This window comes from Hemicordylus capensis, chromosome 5, assembly GCF_027244095.1.
Source record: "Hemicordylus capensis ecotype Gifberg chromosome 5, rHemCap1.1.pri, whole genome shotgun sequence".
NCBI classification, from domain to species: domain Eukaryota; kingdom Metazoa; phylum Chordata; class Lepidosauria; order Squamata; family Cordylidae; genus Hemicordylus; species Hemicordylus capensis.
The window spans coordinates 254636184-254654311 of NC_069661.1; the positions used below are offsets into that span (position 1 = coordinate 254636184).

The window sequence follows — 18128 nt, forward strand, 5'->3', positions numbered from 1 at the left end:
GTTGTGATTTTAATTACAGATGGGAAATACTCTGATTCTGTAGATGACTCCGCGGCAGCTCTTAAGGACAAGGGTGTCACTATATTTGCAGTGGGTAGGTTTGGTAGAAATCAAGATGCTCACAATATCATTGTCATTACCACCAACTACCATTGCATATCCATTAATGGAGGGGTTCTCAAACCTGGATCCCCAGATGTTGGATTGCAGTTTCTGTCATCCCCTGCTAGAATGACCTTGGCAGGGGATGATGGGAGTTGTGATCCAACAACATCTGGGGACCCAATTTGCAAACCCCATCAAAGCATCATATATTCAAAATGTAACATGCAGGTGCCACTTGATGGCAGCCTCAGAGAAGCCAGCCTTAAGCTGGAGGTATAGCCCGCCTGAACTGGCCAAGATTCAGAGCCCAGCTACAAGACAAACAAAAATGCAAAACATTTCTTAGGGTCCAGAAGCGAGGCAAACGTCTGATGCTGGGAGAAACTGAGAAGAGCCCTGCTGATCAGACTTATGGGGCCATTGCATTTTTAAAATCTTATTTCATTTCCCACTGTGGCCAAGCAGATGTTCCTGATAAACACACAGGGCCCCTATAGCTGTTCTAAATATGGGAGATGGCAGTCCTTAAGGCAGGGGTTCTGATACTTGGGACCCTAGATGTTACTGTACTACAACTCCCATCATCCCCAAGTTTGAAAATCCCTGTTTTAAGGTAACTTGGTCCAAGATCATCAAGGGCTTTAAAGATCACGATCAGCACCGTGAATTGAGCTCAGAAGAAAATGAACAATCTGTGATGCAGAAGCAAAATATGTGCTCCAGTCAGCTTGTGCCACAATCACTGTAGCAGCATTCTGGACCAACTGGAGCTCCTGAACTGTCTTCAAAGGCAGCCCCACAAAAGCACACTGCAGTAGTCCAGCCTGGATGTAATCAGAGCATGGAAACTGAGGCCAGGTCCATCTTTTTGCCCAATCTCCTGTGTCCTATCTTTCAGCTCTTTGCACTGTGGAAATGAATGGGAACTGTTGAGAAGCAAGCCAATGTTTCTTTCCTCTGTCCTTTCCCACTAGGGATAAAAAATGCAGATAGGAATTTGCTGAGAAAAATAGCATCAGAGCCCATAGAGGAGCACATGCTTTATGCCCAGGACTTTCATCTGCTCAGCAGCCTCTCACCAAAGCTCTCGCGGAGACTTTGCTTCACTGCCTCAGAGCCTCCACAACCTGCAAAGCAAACAGCCCATGGTGAGTCCAAGGCCTTTTTCTTCTTTCTGAAAGAGCTGGGAATGTTGTGATATTTATGTGCCTGCAGGCGAGAGGGAGGTACCAGCAGACTTGGGGTAACTTGCAGATATGTTGGTTATGCCAAAAAATAAGGAAGACAAGACAAGAGCCCAATTCAGACATTATGCTGTATGAGTGTAGAGATGTCTATACACTCGTACATGTGATTGTACGAATGACTGTACCTGCATTCGTTTAAAAAGTGAAGCTGGGTGCAAGCCCTTCAAGTGCATAGTACAGATAGGAAGTGTACTTTTGTACCTGCGTTCAGCATAACGTGTGAATGATTGTGCCTGTGTACAGATCTGTACCTCTGTACCCTGTACATTTGTTGTATGCGTGTTGAACACAACGTGTGAATGGGCCTAAGGACTCTAAGGGGGCAAAAGCTGCACAACTGCCCCCAAGGAACTTATTGGAACCGGAATGTTGGCGGACTTAACAGACAACCAGGTGGGCGGAGCTAACGGAACTTAGTGGCAAGGAGTGTGGCGGTGGGAGGAGGGCTTGAATAAAAAGAGCGGGAAACTTCTCCGCTTGAAGAATACTCCCTCAGGACACTCAGAACCAATGCTGCTTCTGAGGGGGGAAAGTGTCTAAAACCCTTTAGATTTTCACTAGCCGTTCCACACCCCACACCCTTCTTCACCCATTTCACATATTTTAGCTCTTGGTGAAGGGGGGGGTTAACCCCTCCTCCAAATAATATACAGACAGGTGTGTGTGTGTGTGTGTGTGTGTGTGTGTGTGTGTGAGAGAGAGAGAGAGAGAGAGAGAGAGAGAGAGAGAGAGAGAGAGAGAGAGAGAGAGAGAGAGATCTTGAGGAATGGAGTGCCCGAAAACTGGGTTAAAAGATTGTGCGTCACCACAGCACAACTCCACGCCTCAGCGACTCATGAGTAGCCTCTCGACCCCGGGAGGCTACAACAAGCCACCCGGGGTCAGGAGGCTCCCCACAAGGCACTGTGTACTTGTGTAGTGCTTTATGGAGCTTCCGGGGGCCAGGAGGCCCTCGAACCCCACCGCTCCAACCGGCAATGTGATAAAGCTGGTAATCATTTGGGCGGCCGATCCGGCTGCACAGGGAAGGCTGAATGATCGCTGGTAGGGACTGACATCTGTAGGTCAAACCTGCTCTCCTCACAGACCCCATTTTGGCTCTACACACGGATCATGTGTAGAGCCTTACAGAGTCACACAATAAACTAACAGCATCCACTGTGTGTTTTTTCCACACCAGGGATATACGGCAACATTTTGTTGCGGGTCCATACTTGTCACACTTGCACCCATAAATCCTGCATCAGTTGCTGTGTGAGCCGCAAAGCTGCAGAACTTCTGCGTCCTCAGTTTTATGAATGGAGCTGTGTCCATGTTTGCTTGAGGCACTACTAGAATTGTGAGTTTAAAATGCCTGGTTCTGCAGTGAGCAGGGATATTGCTAGGTAAAGAGGCACAAAACCTGTCCCTGTTTTTGTGAGGTTTTGCACTTTTCCTCGAGCACAGATATCCATTGAAAATCTGCAGTGTGTCTTGGATATCCTTGATTTTAAGGACTGCAGGCCTGAATTCAGGGCATGGTCTGTGAGCACATGATACCACTTTGCAACTGGATGGCAAAAAATTGGCATACATATGTGAGTAATAAACAAATAAATAATACAGCCACTTTACTGAAGCTAAGTGGGCCACGGACTGGTCCGTGCCTGGATGGCTGATCTCCTGGGAACCCCATGTATGCCACCGGAGCTCCATGGTGGAAGAAAGGTGGGATATAAATGCAATATACAAAGTGAAATAAATCAATCAGATCAGTCTAATGTGCACTTGGAAGGCATAATCAATCTGGAAGTTCATCTGGAGGCACAACTGAATGAGATTCCAGATGATGCACTTTGCTTTCGATGGGATATACATTTGGTTTGGATGTGCATTGGATGTACATCCATAATCTTAAATCTGCAGCTAGCTTGCACAAAGGTTCACACATAACAGTGGCACCTGAGGTTTGCATGGCCACCCATAGCCTCACAAGCATGCAGTCCTCACCACTGCCATGCAAGCCTCTACTTCCTGTCCAGGTTCTAATAGGCTGAAGTTAGTCGTCATTGTCATCATCATCATCATCATCATCATCATCATCATTATTATTACATTTATATCCCGCTTTTCCTCCAAGGAGTCATGACATCTAAGCCCACCAATCTCGGCATATCCTGTCCTGCTTCTACCAGGAATCCCAACATCTGTAACTTATTTCAAATCCCAGTTACAGATATTGGGTTCCCTGATGAAAGTACGGCAGGAGGGCATGCTGAGATTGGTGCGTTTGGCTGTCATGACCAGTCTCAGCGTATTGGAATCGGGACAGGAAGAGGAAACCTGTGCGGAGATGGGGGTGACCTCACACTCCCAGGACTGCAGGTGTTCACGTGAACCGCAGGTGTTGCCATTACGTGTGAGCCTGCCTAATGAGTTTGCATATCCGTATAACCAATAATATTTTCCCTTGACAGAAATTAAATCAGACAGAAATAAGTTATAAAAGACTGGGATCATTGTCTGCACAGTGGAACAATAATATCTGCGTCCAAAATAGAACCTACTGGCTACTTACTAGTACTGTCAGGATCACATCCAACCTGATCTAATCTGATCCTACAAATGTTGGTTTGGGGTCTTTTGGACTTTCTGAATGTTGGGATCGGGGTTGGAGTCAGGACTGGGGTCAGGGTTGGACCAAACCTTTAAATCAATTTAAAAAGATATTCACTGATAACCTGGGAAAAAAGGTAACCTAACGCCAGAGAATTGCAGGAGAAGTAATTTAACCAACTTTTAAAAAAGGTTTCTCCTGTAATTCTCTGATCAGGAGAAACCTGGAATTGGGCCACCTGTGAGCGGGCAGATAGAGGGCAGAAAATGGGCTCCCCATCACCACCTGCTATCTCCAAAATATAAAAAATAGAAGAGCCTGGCTGCCATTTGGAGCTCCGGAAAGATCTGAGAAGTCTTGAGAAGTTCCCCAAGCTCAGATCGGAAACTTCTCCAGCCTCCTCCAAAATCGGGAAGCTTCTGAAGTTCTTGATTCGACATCACATAACCCAACTGTCTACGTTATTGGCTCTCATCAAGCTCAGTAATGCTGCTAGTGCAGATTTCAACCCAATGATGCCTGGTTCATAGGAGCGGAAGCCATGACTTTCTCGAACTCCTCGGTGTGTTGACAGATTATTGATTTCTGTGCAGCATTTGGCAAGAGCTCTTCATTCATGCTTCTTCCACTCCGTGTCTGCCAGCCAATTGATGCGAAGCTTAGATTTGCTTCTCTTGATTTTCTTGTAGTTGAGAAGAGGATTGGGCCACGGGACCTCACCATCAGTGAACAAAGCTACAGCTCTCTGAGGCTTAGCTGGACTCCAGCCACGGGAAAAGTGACCAGCTACCACGTGCTCCTGGATTTACTCTCTGCTACTGGGCAGGTCACTCCAGAGGATCAGCGGCAGGTAGAGCCATATGTACAACTCTTGGATTCAGAGATGCCCAAGGCTTTTGGGTTTGGCTTCGGAGCTGTCACCCTAGATAACCAACTCTGGGTTGAATAAGCCAAGATTGCTCAGCTTGGATGAAGTCAGACTCCCAGGGGACAGGGTGGGCTCTTAACTCTTCTTGAACTCCAGAATGACTGGGCAAGCACCCCACCCCCCAAAGGTCAGCCTCAGGAAGAGCCAGGGGAGGAGGTTAGTTTGTCACCCGAGTCCTCCTCCTGGCTTGCTGCATTCAGCCAGTTCCCTCCTCAGCATCAGCTGCCTTGTCTTTAAATACCCCCATGCAGAGCGGACAAGGCTTGAACCAGCCCTGCCCCCTTCCTGACCTCACTTCCTGTTTTCTGCCACACCCAACCTCCCTGTTTCCCTAGAGCTGTTTCCTGCAGCTCTCCCTGCCTTGCCCTCCACCCCACTGGGATCTGACCAGCCTGGGCCCTTCTCATCCCTACCACCCCCTGAAGCGAACAGAAGCCCCACAGGAGGGATGCCACGCCCTTCTCCAGACTCCACAGGGCCACCCAAGCAACCAGGCAACATGGCATCCTGACAGATGAAACAAGTGATAATAGCTTGTTCCTAACCAGAATTGGAAGCAGAATTCTTTCGATTCATGCAGGCAGAGGAAGAGGGAGCATGTGCTTCCAAAGCTGAAGGGTGTTGTGCAAAGCCAGGATATAATCCTGACTCTGCATTATGTCCAAGTCAGCCCATTGGTTTCCATGTGCTATAGGGCATGCCAGTCCTATCAGCACTGGCAGCCAGATTTGGCTTATTTTCTGCCAAATGTTGGGTTACAGCCCATTTGACCCATGAGTATACCCCTTAGGTTCTCAACGCAAAATTATAAGGGTGCTTGGCCCTCCAGTCCTGTTCTCACACCCTATGGATTCCTGCTCATGCACAGGAACTGCTAGCAGAAACTGAAGAATGGTGAGACGACTTGTCATTCCTGAGAGACTGGGCTCATTCTCACAATTCATGCCAGGGTAGAAGAAGCCTCCTGTCCTACTTTGGGAGCTGCACACGCTCCCGTTTTGTGATCGCCTGTGAGTTCCAAACAAGGTAGGAGGAAGGGATCGGATCGTACATACCTTGCTACCAGCTGGGTAGCATGGTTTCTGGTTCTGAAGCTGGGGAAGGAATCTGGGCAGAGCATGCTCTCGACTTACCCAGCTGGGGCTTAGTACACAAGGAAGTTCCCTACCTCCAACCTTGTTTTAAAATCACAAGACAATCACAAAACGGGAGCACATGCAGCTCCCAAACCTAGGAAGGGTGCTTGACCACCCACTTCTGCTGCCACACCCTTCCCTCTTAACATATTAATTAATTAATTAATTAATTAATTAATATTAACATATTAATTATTCCCTATTAACATAGGGAAGGAGGCTTCTCCTGTGTTACTAATAATTGTGAAAATGAGCCTAATGTGTCTCATAGGGAGGCTCTACTGCAAGTCCTAGAGTTTCCTGTTTGTCTCTCGGTTTCTCTCGCCACATTTCTTTTTCTGTTCTGGAGGGTCTGACACATGCATATGCTCTTCCCAGAGCAGCCCCATCCCCTAAGGGGAATATCTTATAATGCTCTTACATGTAGTCTCCCATTCAAATGGAAAACAGGGCAGACCCTGCTTAACAAATGGGACAATCCATGCTTGCCCCCACAAGACCAGCTCTCCTCTCATTGCAGGTGATGGGCAGCATTGCAGGATTGCCTGAGTCTCACACAGGTGTCACACCAGCTGCCGCTAGGTAGTTATATCATCATCACACATCTCTCTCTGTTAGCTGTCGCCTCGAGGCATATCTGTAGCGTTGGAGTATGCGCTGCAGACAGCAGGTGTGTGTGTGTGTTTGAAAGGAGGCACTTGTCTCCTTCCTACACAAATTAAGAAAGAACAGATCATCTCCTCAAAGTGCGGGAACTCCTGCTTGCTCTTCAAGCACGGATTCTCGCTGGCTCCCTTGCCTTCCTTTTCTCTTGGCATCCCTCACCAGATCCTGATTGCTCTGTGAGACAGCTCAGCCAAGGGTGACCAGCCGAACACTCACATGTGTGCATGTTTTCCCCTCTTCCGTGTGTGTGTGTGTGTGTGTGTGTGTGTGTGTGTTGTATATGACAGATCATTTTGGATGCCAGCAAGAACACCGTGTTGGTGACAGATCTGAAACCTGACAGGAAATATTTCTTCACGGTCTCGGCTGCTTATGTGGATGCTTTCGGAGAGCCGACAACCATCAAAGGGAAAACAAGTGAGTTTGCCCTTTTCAAATACACTCGTTCTGAGTAGTGTTTTTTCCTCCTGTTGACAGGGCAGGTTAAAGAAAAGGAAAGGAAACGAGAAAGCTTTGGAAGTGCTGGATTTAGTTCCAGTCTGACTTATTTCTCACAGATCCATGGACACCTCATGTACTTGTGCTAATACTGTGGACAGTATATGCAGGGGAAAAACACACAACTCTGTCTATAAATAATAACCATGATGTTATTTGATATAATATATATGTATTCAAACCAAATCATCTTTCATCTTACCATGAAAGGCCATACATTAAAAACAATACAATATTACAAATGTAGTAAAAGCAGAAATTCACCAGTACATCCTTAATTCCAAGGCCTTATAACTGAATATACTATGAGTAAACATCAATAGATCCAGTGCTATAAAAAGGACTTGTACATTGGAATAAACAGTCCAATCATTTAAAAGTCAGTCTTATATTACAAGCAGATGCTGGTCTCCCAAAAAATTCTACATAGCTGGAGCCATATATCCACAAAGATGGTTTAGGAGTTGTCAAGGTCTAAAAAGATGATTTAGGAGTAGTAGATCATCTGTTTAGGAGTAAAAGTCAAACATGTTTCAACCCTATATGGGTCTTCTTCAGTGGCTGTAGCTGAGCTCCTTATATTACATCCAGTGTTAACTGTATCTTTGTATATACTTCTACTGTCATGTGCCTTGTATGTAGCAACAGCAACAAATATTTATATGCCGCTTTTCAACAAACGTTTCCAAAGTGGTTTACACAGATAAATAATAAATAAATAAATGGATCCCTGTCCCCAAAGGACTCACAATCTAAAAATAAACAGAGGATAGACACCAGCAGCAGTTACTGGAGGGATACTGTGCTTTGGGTGGATAGGGCCAGTTACTCTCCCCCTGCTAAATAAAGAGAATCACTCATAGATTGTGAGCCCTTTGGGGACAGAGATCCATCTTTTTAATGCATTATTTTTCTGTGCAAACCACCCTGAGCCATTTTTGGAAGGGTGGTATAGAAATTGAATTAATAATAATAATAATAATAATAATAATAATAATAATAATAATAATGCAACAACATTGGCAATAAAATTCAGCCATCCCAGGTCCTTGGGAAGGACTTGATGTCTGGATAAAAAAAACCAGTCAATAACACCTGTCTGACTGTGTAAATAAATAAATAAATAAATAAATAATGGGTGCAGTATTGGCGTCCTGGGTGCAGTTCCAAAAGACCTTGAAGAGCACCTCAACACCATAGGGGCCACAGAAATCACCGTCAGCCAATTACAAAAAGCAACTTTACTGGGAACAGCCTATATTCTGCGACGATATCTATAACAACAGCAACAACATTGACAATAAAATTCAGCCATCCCAGGTCCTTGGGAAGGACTCGATGTCTGGATAAAACAAACCAGTCAATAACACCTGTCTGACTGTGTAAATAAATAAATAATAATGTTTAAAAGGTGCCTCTTTGCCAAGTAAGCAGGGGAGTGCCATAATAGCAGGTGAGTAAATTCCAACCTGCTTCTCTCATAACCTCAATGAGCCTTCCCTCATTGTGGACAGACCAGAAATTCTGGGATAGTGCTCTGGTCTGATTGACACTCACTGGAAGATGGCACTGCTCATACTGAGAAGCACACCAGAAGCCAGGCAGGCAGTCCAAGAACGCACCAGAGGACAGCTGGTGCACTGGGCATGGCAGAACAGAGTCTGGCAGTCCAAAGTCAAGCCAGTAAGCAGTGGTTATAGAGGGCTGAGCAGAGCAAAGTCCAGCAGGCCACAGTCCAACTGGTGCAGAGGACAAGGCAGAGGGGCCAAGGTAAAAACTGATCAGATCTGGGAACCGGAGAACAGACTGGCATCAGCCAATCAAAGAAACACTCCACATGAACGCCTATCCCAAGAGAGGCCTAAAGCAGACTGAAGGCTTTTCTACAGAGTAGCCCAAGTCTGAAGGGAGGCAGGCCCCTTCCCAAGAGTAAGACTTGGATGATTTAGAGGGGCCTCGTCTGCTGTCTTATATCTGGCCCTGACAGGAGCGAGATGCCTCGGTTTCACTTGCAGATTCCTTGCAGATTCCTCTCTGATTCTGTGTTGGGGGCAGTGCGGTGTCTTCTGGCCTTACAAAGGAGGGTCTGGGTTTGGGGTCCTCCACCCTGTCGCCTTCCTCATCCGTGGTCTCCTCCAGGGTGGATGGAGGGGGTAATGGCTATGGGTCACTACAGACAGTGTGAGAGAAGATCCTTCTCTGATCTCCAGCAGTGACAGCTGTCAGGTTTTCAGAGGCCTTATTAAGTTTGTAAGTTGGGGCCCGGTATGTTGGGTAAACTGGATCCTCTTCATGTAAATACCCATCAATAAGTAGCCCTGTAGCTCTCATTCTTTCTCAGGTCCAGCCAGACAACTCAAGCAAAGCAACCGGAATGGTCTTTTAGGGTTGTGCACAAACCGGTTCAAAGGCCATTCTAAACGCCTCTGAACCGGTTCGAACACGACACCGGCTCAAAGTTCAAAGCCAGTGGGGGTGCCTCTTTAAGGGTGGGGGAGGGGGCACTTACCTCTCCCACCGCTTTCCCCCCGCTGGCGCTCTGTTTTTTGCAAAGTCAATGGGGTGGCAGCGTATCTCCCTGCCACGCCTTCCCCCGTTCTTGGCTGGAAGTGGTTGGAAGTACCAGGCACTTGTGCATGGCAGATGGCCGCGTGCGCATGTGGTGGGTGCACGCATGCCCAGTACTTCCGGCCACTTCCGGCCAAGATTGGGTGAAGGGGTGGCAGGGAAGTACGCTGCCACCCCATGGACTTTGCAAAAAATGGAGCGGGGGGAAAGCAGCGGGAGGGGTAAGTGCACCCTCCCCCACCTTTAAAGAGGCACCCCCGCCGGCTTCGAACCACACCTCTGCGGTTCCATGCACATCCCTATGGTCTTTCCATGAGTCAGGGGGAGGCAGTCGCCTCAGGGGTGAACACGGGGGGCAGCAAGTCCCCTCACCCACCACTACAGGCGCCACCTCATGGGCCTCCCTTCTGGCTTCTTTCCTGCTGCCCTTTTTCACCCCACTGAGGCATTCTCGTTGTCTCTTCCTCACTCCTTTGGGGCAGGCCTCTTTCTCCCCTTCCCACCGATGCAAACTCGGGTCTTTAAAAAAATACATAATTATTCTTGTGGGAATATGATTGAGTTTAATTATCAAAAGGGACCTATGGGCCCAGGTGCCAGATCTTTTAAGTGCTTAGCAATGCCCCTGATTACGACCTGGGCAAGTTAGTATTCTGAACCAGGTAACTATGACAACATTGTTCTTTATGGGGAGGTCCATCTGCAGTTGCTTCCAGCTTGTTTGCGGGATACTCAGGGACGGGCCTTATGCATTGCCACCCCAAGGCTTTGGAATGCACTCTCTGCTGAAATAAGAGCCTCTCCCCATCTCTGACAGCTTTTAGAAGGGCTGTTCAGAGTCATTTATTCATCCAGGCTTTTAATTAGACTTATAGAATCATTGTTTTAAATTGTTTTAAATGTTTTAATCTGGGTTTTTTAAATGGTAAACTAACCGAAGACATGAGTTTTGGGCGGTAAATAAATATGCTAAATAAATAAGTAAAAATAAATTATGAACATTTTGTGTTGCAATTCTACAGTACCCCAGACCTTCTGCTTCGCCTTTGGGGCAGAGTTGAGCACCTGTTCAGGCATCAACCAGTATGGCCTTCTATGCATGTTAGGGCAGCTTCTTTCTCAGATCCAGGGCCTTCAGACATAATACCTAGTATGAGACACACACCCCCCGCCTGCCCACACCAAGGCTGTATCCGAAGTATTGCTTTACACCTCTGAGGCAGGTGCTTCTGCTTAGCAGGTGTGCTGAGCAGTGTGGATTTCAGCCTATTAGTTTTGCTCAACTCTGGCGAGCCCTAAGCTGCTTTGCCTGCAGCGCTTTGGAATGAATGGTTCTTTTTCAGAGACGTCTGTTTGATTTCTAATCCGGACTTGAGATATTCCCCTGAACCAAAGGCTCAGCCAATGTTTGTATACTGCTGCTTTGCCTTTGTAGAGGAGAAGATGTAAAGGTTTTGTGGCATTGTCGTAGGATCTCATTTTGTATTATTATTGCAGCCTGCAGATTTGGCAGGCTCTCTGGGTAGCATTGGGGGAAACCAAATGGATTTCTCCAAGATGCAGGGGTGGCCCAGCTGTGCAAGCAGCCCAGTTGTTGGTCATTCAGTACAGCTGATTAAACTGTGTGAGGTGGACCCAGCATCTTTTGCAGTGCTATGGAGCTGAGGTTCCCAGCCTTGGGTCCCCAGATGTTATGGGATGACAACTCTCATTCATCATCCCCAGCCACAGTGGCCTTGACAGGAGGGTTTATATTGCAAGGCTCTCCTGGGATGTAGTGCATTTCTGCAGGGAGATGGTGCACACTCTCCATAGGATCCCTGCAAGTGCCAGGAGAGCACTGCTGCGTGGCTCAGATTCCCACCTCACTAGCAAGGCCAGGGAGCTGTCCAGTAGGTCAGGAAGCTGGATATCTTGATAGCCTTTGGCCATTGTGGCTGGGAATGATGGGAGTTGTTTTCCCACAACATCTGGGGACCCTGACAGAGAATACCTAGGAGAACTTCTCTATTGGAGAAGTTCTCTATTGGCACACAGGGGCGTTATGCGCTACCACCTTTCTGTCAGGACCAGAACTGGATGAGATCTCCTTCTTAGAGGAGGAAGACCCCATCACTGGCCCTAGCACCTAAAGAGATCAAAGGGACTCAACAGAAAATATGACCCCCCCCTTCCTGAGACCACCACCCAGGTGGATGCAGATTTGAGGGGCTCACGGAACCTTGTCTGGTCCCATCTCCATTCCAGACACTCCAAAGTCAGCTCTGGGACCTCAGGAGCAGAGGCAGCAGTGAGTCCAAGCAGAGGCCCACACCAGTGGTCCAGTGCTTGCCTGGTAGCCTGAGGCCTCCTGCCCCTAAATCCTGCTCAGACAGAGGAAGCTTAAAACATCCCATGTACCAGATCAGGACCCTGCTGACGTTTCAGGAAGGGGTGGGCCCGCAGGGATGGCTTTAAAGCTGCTCAGTTGGTTCTTAGCCGTTGCTCATGCAGCACACCTTACCTGGATCGGTGCTTACTTACTTCCAGGTGATATCAGCCCTGTGGAAATCTTGCTTCCTGACCTGCTGGACAGCTCCCTGGCCTTGCTAGTAAGGTGGGAATCTGAGCCATGTAGCAGTTCTCTCCCGGCACCTGCAAGGATCCTATGGAGAGTGTGCACCATCTCCCTGCAGAAATGCACTGCATCCCTAGAGAGCCTTGCAATATAAACCCTCCTGCACATAGATTAATAAGAAGGAATAAAAAGTAATAGAAAGGAGGCACCCAGGCGAGTGAGCTCTTGTCCTCAGCTCCTGAAAAAACCAACAGCCTGAGACAATGTTTTATTAATCTTATGCAATTTCCTTGTTTTAATATTGTAAACTGCTTTGGGTGCCTTTGCCAAGGCAGAAAGGAAGTATAAAAATGCAGTAAACAAACAAATAAATGATAAGAAGTAATAAACATTAGAAAAGTATTTGCAATGATCTAGCCTGTGTTTTAATCCCTCTGTTATCACTTTCAGTTCTAGCTAAAGAATATACTTTTCTGTGCTCGCTTCGGCAGCACATATACTATAACAATATACTTTTCTCTCAGCATCACCTTTTTGCATTTCTGATTCATTTTGGGGTTTGTGTTCTTGTCTCAAAGCTCCGATACCTCCAGTGACCAATTTCCGGGTCATAGAAGAAGGGCTGTATAGCCTCAAAGTTGCTTGGACATCTCCTTTAGGAAAGCTAGAAGGCTACAAGATCTACATCCCAAGATGTAAGTAAGTCATCTGAGATCCAGCTAGATTTTCATGAACATTTATTCAAGCAGACCAAAACCCCTTACCCAGATATCACACACACACACACACACACACACACACACACACACACACACACACACACATCCTGTGTGCTTCTTAGGGAAGTTACTCATTTATTTTTAGATTCCTAAACCATCCTCCATTACAGTCTTTGATGGAAAAACAGCAACTTTAATGCAAGAATGCTTTTAGAAAAACTAGGGATACAAAGCTTGCATTGATTGAATCAGTCAATCAATCAATCAATCAACCCACTGAAACTTTAGTTGATTTTGTTTCTGATGTGCTACCATAAAAAGGAAAGAAAAAAGAATAGTAGCCCTCTTTGGATGTTGAAGGATAATCAAATGTGTAAAAATTTTGGATGAATCAAAAAATGCAACAGAAAGCATGCAGTCAAGAAATATTCTTTATTAATAAGTTTGGTTAAAAAATGTCAGATTAACCCATGACTTCCATAAGAACACCTGCAATGGAATGTATATCAATATTTCAGGGAGCCAGTTTACATTCATTTCCAAGATTTTGCTCTCTAGATCCATATTTTGCTCTCTAGATCCATATTCTTACTTATGGATCCTATTGTAGAGAAGGATAGATCAGAAAGTGACCAACATCCCTTAAAACTAACCATTCCGGGATGTTTATATATTACTCCACCAGCTATGGGGGATTCTGTGAATTCCAACAATTCAAAACTTGTGTTTTGTTTCACCTCTAACTCAAACTTTTCTCACCTGTCTTTGTTATGGACTCTCGTTCAGCCAAGAGGCCTGGAATGACTTCGGAAAAGATTCTGGGCAATGATGTCTCCTCGTATGTCCTTGATAACTTGCAGGAGGATAAGGATTATACGGTCAGCATTTATGCTGTCTATCCAGAAGGGCCAAGCCCGCCAGTGTCAACGACAGGCAGAACTTGTAAGTTCTTGGACTTCTTTCTGGTTTCTCTGATGTAGTTTTGAAATGTGATTGACATGCAAGCAATGTATTGGTTAGCCCGGATGTATTGTATTGGCGGTGGGGTGAGGTGGTGGTCTAGGAGCCAGGCCCAAAATTAGGAAGCAGAAAATGGGCCCTTGACAAAATTACCAGACGTATTGATGGACATTGTGAAGGGGGGGGGGGTGCGTGTAAATGAACATGTCTTTATCCTCTTTACAAGTAACATATTTTAAAAAGAAAATGGGCTACCTGGGACAAAGGAATACTTTATTAAATAACTCTGCTTTTGAAAATGCTAGTCTAGGCACCGTGGTTAAATTTCTAGGTGCCATGGCTCCCTGGAGCCTGGGATTTGTCAAGCCCTGAGTTACCCTGCCTCTGGTCCAGGGACATGAGCTCCGATGGCTTGCCTATGGGATCTAGACTTGGGTTGCAATTGAACTAGCCCTTTCCTCTGGAATTCCCATCCTTTGTTCACTTCCTTTTGCAGAAGGTCTAGTTGACATGGCTGCCAAAGGGCTGCATTTATCCTGATTTGCTGTCCTGATTTGCTGTGTTTTGTTTTGCAGTGAGACACAATTTCAGTGCCAGCTTGTCCGCTGTGCATAGTCAAAGCTCTATGTGAAGGCTTGGGGCTGCTGTGCCTCGAATCCAAAGCTTTCTGTTTGCAGCTTCTGCCCCTGATATTGTCACAGATTGATTTGTGATTGATTGCCTTAAATGGATCAGCATCTGTCCTCTGCAGTGGAAGGGAATATATACTGGTTCCCATTCATTTTCCTTCTCTTATAGTAAAATAACCCTATTTCATTATAAAATAAAACACAATGAAATGAAAGCAGGAATTAAAGTCTCCCCTGCACCCCACTGCCACTGCACAAAGCTGAAGCTGTACAATTAAGGGGGAGTTTTCATCATTAATGCCCATTGCCCTGAACAGGAAGCAATACAAGAGAGAGAAGCTGCAAGAAGGAAGCAACTAATTAACATTTCAGGGGACCTTAGCTGTAGGGGACTTGCTTGTGAGTAACCATTATAGAAAGTTCCTGACCATGGAGGAAGGAATGACTGGATATTAAGTGCTCTGTGGAACATCCGTATTATTTCCACCCAATGCTAATTGCAGAAACTCAGTGCCTCTGCAGTGTCAAAGGCTCCTATTGGGGAAGCCAGTACAGGCTTCCCTAATTTCAGCACCTGTCCAGCATAAACTTTTGTCTTTTGCAGTAAAGCTCTTGCCGGTGAAAAGCATCTTACTCCAGAATGAGACCACCAACACCATCCAGGCCAGATGGACGCAAGTTAGGGGAGCATCAGGATACAGACTAACATGGGTGTCTTCAGGTAGATCTCCCTCTCCAGGACTTCTTGAGTTATTTAAAGAAAGTGTTGGGAAGTCGCCAGAAATATGTAATAGTTTATACTGATAAAATATGAGTCTGAATCATGGACTTTTTTTTCACAAGGTAAATTCACCATGAGTTGACTTGTATCACACCAGTTTGTGTTAGAAAATATGTTGCTTTAAATTTGTTCTCCTAGTGGGAGTGTTGGTGCCTGCTCACAGAAAACTAGGATTTCACGGAGAAGGGTTTTAGCCCAACCTCATCCTTGATGAACTAGCTTTCTATAAGGAGTGTGAGAGAGATGTTTTTCCTTACATGGGAGAGCTTTCAAACAAAGAGTCTCACACCTCACTAGCATTCTGCCATGGCCCAGAAATCCTGACCACTTGCTATTTTTGAATTAGAATCCTGAGAGCCAATCAAAAAGCATGTGTTCCAGCCCTCCCGGGTCTGTACCATTTCAGAATATATTAGTGGGTGGGTGGATGAGTGATGGATTGCAGTACTATTGATTTTATTAATTGCAAAAATCTTTGCACATAGAAGACTTTCTTGTCAGTGAGTAAACTAGGCTAGACCCCTTCTCCCTAATAAGCTTGTGTTATTAGAGGAGCTGGGAAATGTGCTTTTTTCTGAATGTGGAAATAATTCTTGATAAGGTTTGCTGCTACCAAGGTGAGGCTCATAAATGTACGAAGGAGCATATAGAACATTGTAAATGGAAGCTACAGGGTAGTATTGTATTGTTTGTTTAATCATCATGCTCCCAAGACAGGTGGCAGCCTCTGGTTTGAGCAAGAAGTTTCAAAGTCGAACAGAAATATTTTAAAAACTAAACTAGGAGATGAGGATGCATCTCTGGCGGAACAGAAAAGCAAAGATTTCAAGAACTGTGGGCAGTAAAATAAGGATATGCTGCCACCTAGTGCCAGAAGTTAACACGGCTATATAATGGGGTCATTCACACACCTGAAAACAGTGTCCTACCCAGGTTTGGGAGCTGTGTGTACTCCCAGTTTTCAGTTATATGGGTGCAAACAACTAGGTAGGAGGAGGAAGAAGTCATTGTGTGGAATCCAGGTAGGAGGACAAGCTGGTAGGAGGAAATATATTATCATGATTCCCTTCATCTTAGCAATAGTAGCCAAAGGGAGGTTAATCCCCCCCTTCCCTGCTGTCTCCCCAACTCAATTCCTCCCCACCAAACCTGCTATTTGCCCCATGGAGGAAAGTTTACATGGGTGTGCAACCTGCAGAACCTCACCATCCAGCTGGAGGCACATGGCAATTGGTTTAGTAGAGCTCTTAAGCTTATCCTTCAAATTGCTCTCCTGCACTGGACAGTGGCTTCTCCAAGGCTGCAGGCAGGAATCTCTCTCAGCCCTATCTTGGAGAAGCCGCCAGGGAGGAAACTTGAAAGCTTCTGCTCTTCTCAGAGCCAGAGCGGCTCCATCCCCTGTGGGGAATCTCTTCCAGTGCTCACACTTGTAGTCTCCCTTTCATATGCAACCAGGGCAGACTCTGCTTAGCTATGGGGACAAGTCATGCTTGCTACCACAAGACCAACTCTCCTCTCCTTATTGGTGTCTGCCTCTCTTTCACTTTCCCCTACAGAAAAGGGAAAGATAAAATCCCTGTTCATACATTACGTTCAGTGCACATACACTAAATAGCATACAGTTATTCACACATTCTGTTGAATGCACGTACAACAGTGCACTTCCCAACTGTAACCTGCATTTGGCGGGGGGAGTGGAGGGAGTCTGAGCCCAGGTTCACTTTTAAAAGGAATGCAAGTGTGGTCATTTCACACAAAAATATGTACATGTGTACAGACACCTGTAGCTGTGTGCAATGGAATGTCTGAATAGGGCTACAGAGGCTGGAAGAACATGCTGGGAAAGGAGGTGGCTTAAACACGAGAAGGGGAGAAAGGTGGTGATCTGTGTTCTCGCTCTAATTTTTTTCATCTATGTGTGGAATGAGTTTTGTTCTGGGCAGGACTGAGAGCAGGTTCGGGCCCTGGTGGAAAAAAAATTGGGCCCCCACCATGAGGCCCCACCACTGCTGCTATGAGGCTGCCGCTGCGAGGCTCCCCCCGTCACTGCTGTCACGAGGCCAAACGATCTTTAAAATAATTCTAACCACCATGTGTGGGGGTGGGGGTTGAGCCCAGCACCCCCCCCCCCGTGGCGGCAGTGGGCAGAGCAGGAGCAGCTGCTGAGCTTGACCATCTGGCCCAGTGGCCCTTGAGAACTGCGAGGCGCTCCAGCGTGCCTGCAGTTTGAATAGAGCGTCAACGCATGCTGGAGCGCCTCACGGTTCTCAAGGGTCTCTCCTGCTCTGCCTGCTGCCACCACCACGGGGCGTGTGTGTCTCGGCTCACCCCCCACCTCCCGGCGGCTAGAATTATTTTAAAGATTGAAGGTTTGGCCTCATGGCGGTGGCGGGGCGGGTGCAAGGTGGCAGCAGGAAGCAAGACAAAAACACATGCAACATAGTTGGGCCCTGGGGCCCTTCTGGACCCCCGAGCTCTGGTAATTTATACTGGCTCCCCCTACCCTACTCTCGTTGGCCCTGGTTCTGGGTGGCAGTATCAAGGCAGGGTGTGTGCACATGCACTCCGATGGGGCTTTCCTGATTCCGCCTAATCAGACATCGAAAAACTTGTGTTCACACACACATGCCTTAGAGGGAGCACTGTTGGTGTTAGGTTCTGGGTGAAGGAGTCCCTCTCCCTAGCGTCTGGCTTCCCTTCCTGAGATTGTGGTCCTTCCCTGGCAGATTCTGAAACAG

General features: G+C 46.5%; 1 protein-coding gene across 1 annotated transcript in view; it reads left to right on the top strand.

Annotated features, from left to right (window-relative positions):
* The window catches only part of LOC128327458 (collagen alpha-1(XII) chain-like), a 64975-nt gene that overhangs the window by 17514 nt on the left and 29333 nt on the right, over positions 1-18128 (top strand). The window contains exons 4-10 of the mRNA XM_053256255.1: positions 1-94; positions 1080-1253; positions 4638-4798; positions 6966-7095; positions 12880-12996; positions 13807-13962; positions 15214-15330. Coding sequence (XP_053112230.1) covers positions 1-94; positions 1080-1253; positions 4638-4798; positions 6966-7095; positions 12880-12996; positions 13807-13962; positions 15214-15330 — 949 coding nt within the window. The remainder of the gene's footprint in view (positions 95-1079; positions 1254-4637; positions 4799-6965; positions 7096-12879; positions 12997-13806; positions 13963-15213; positions 15331-18128) is intronic.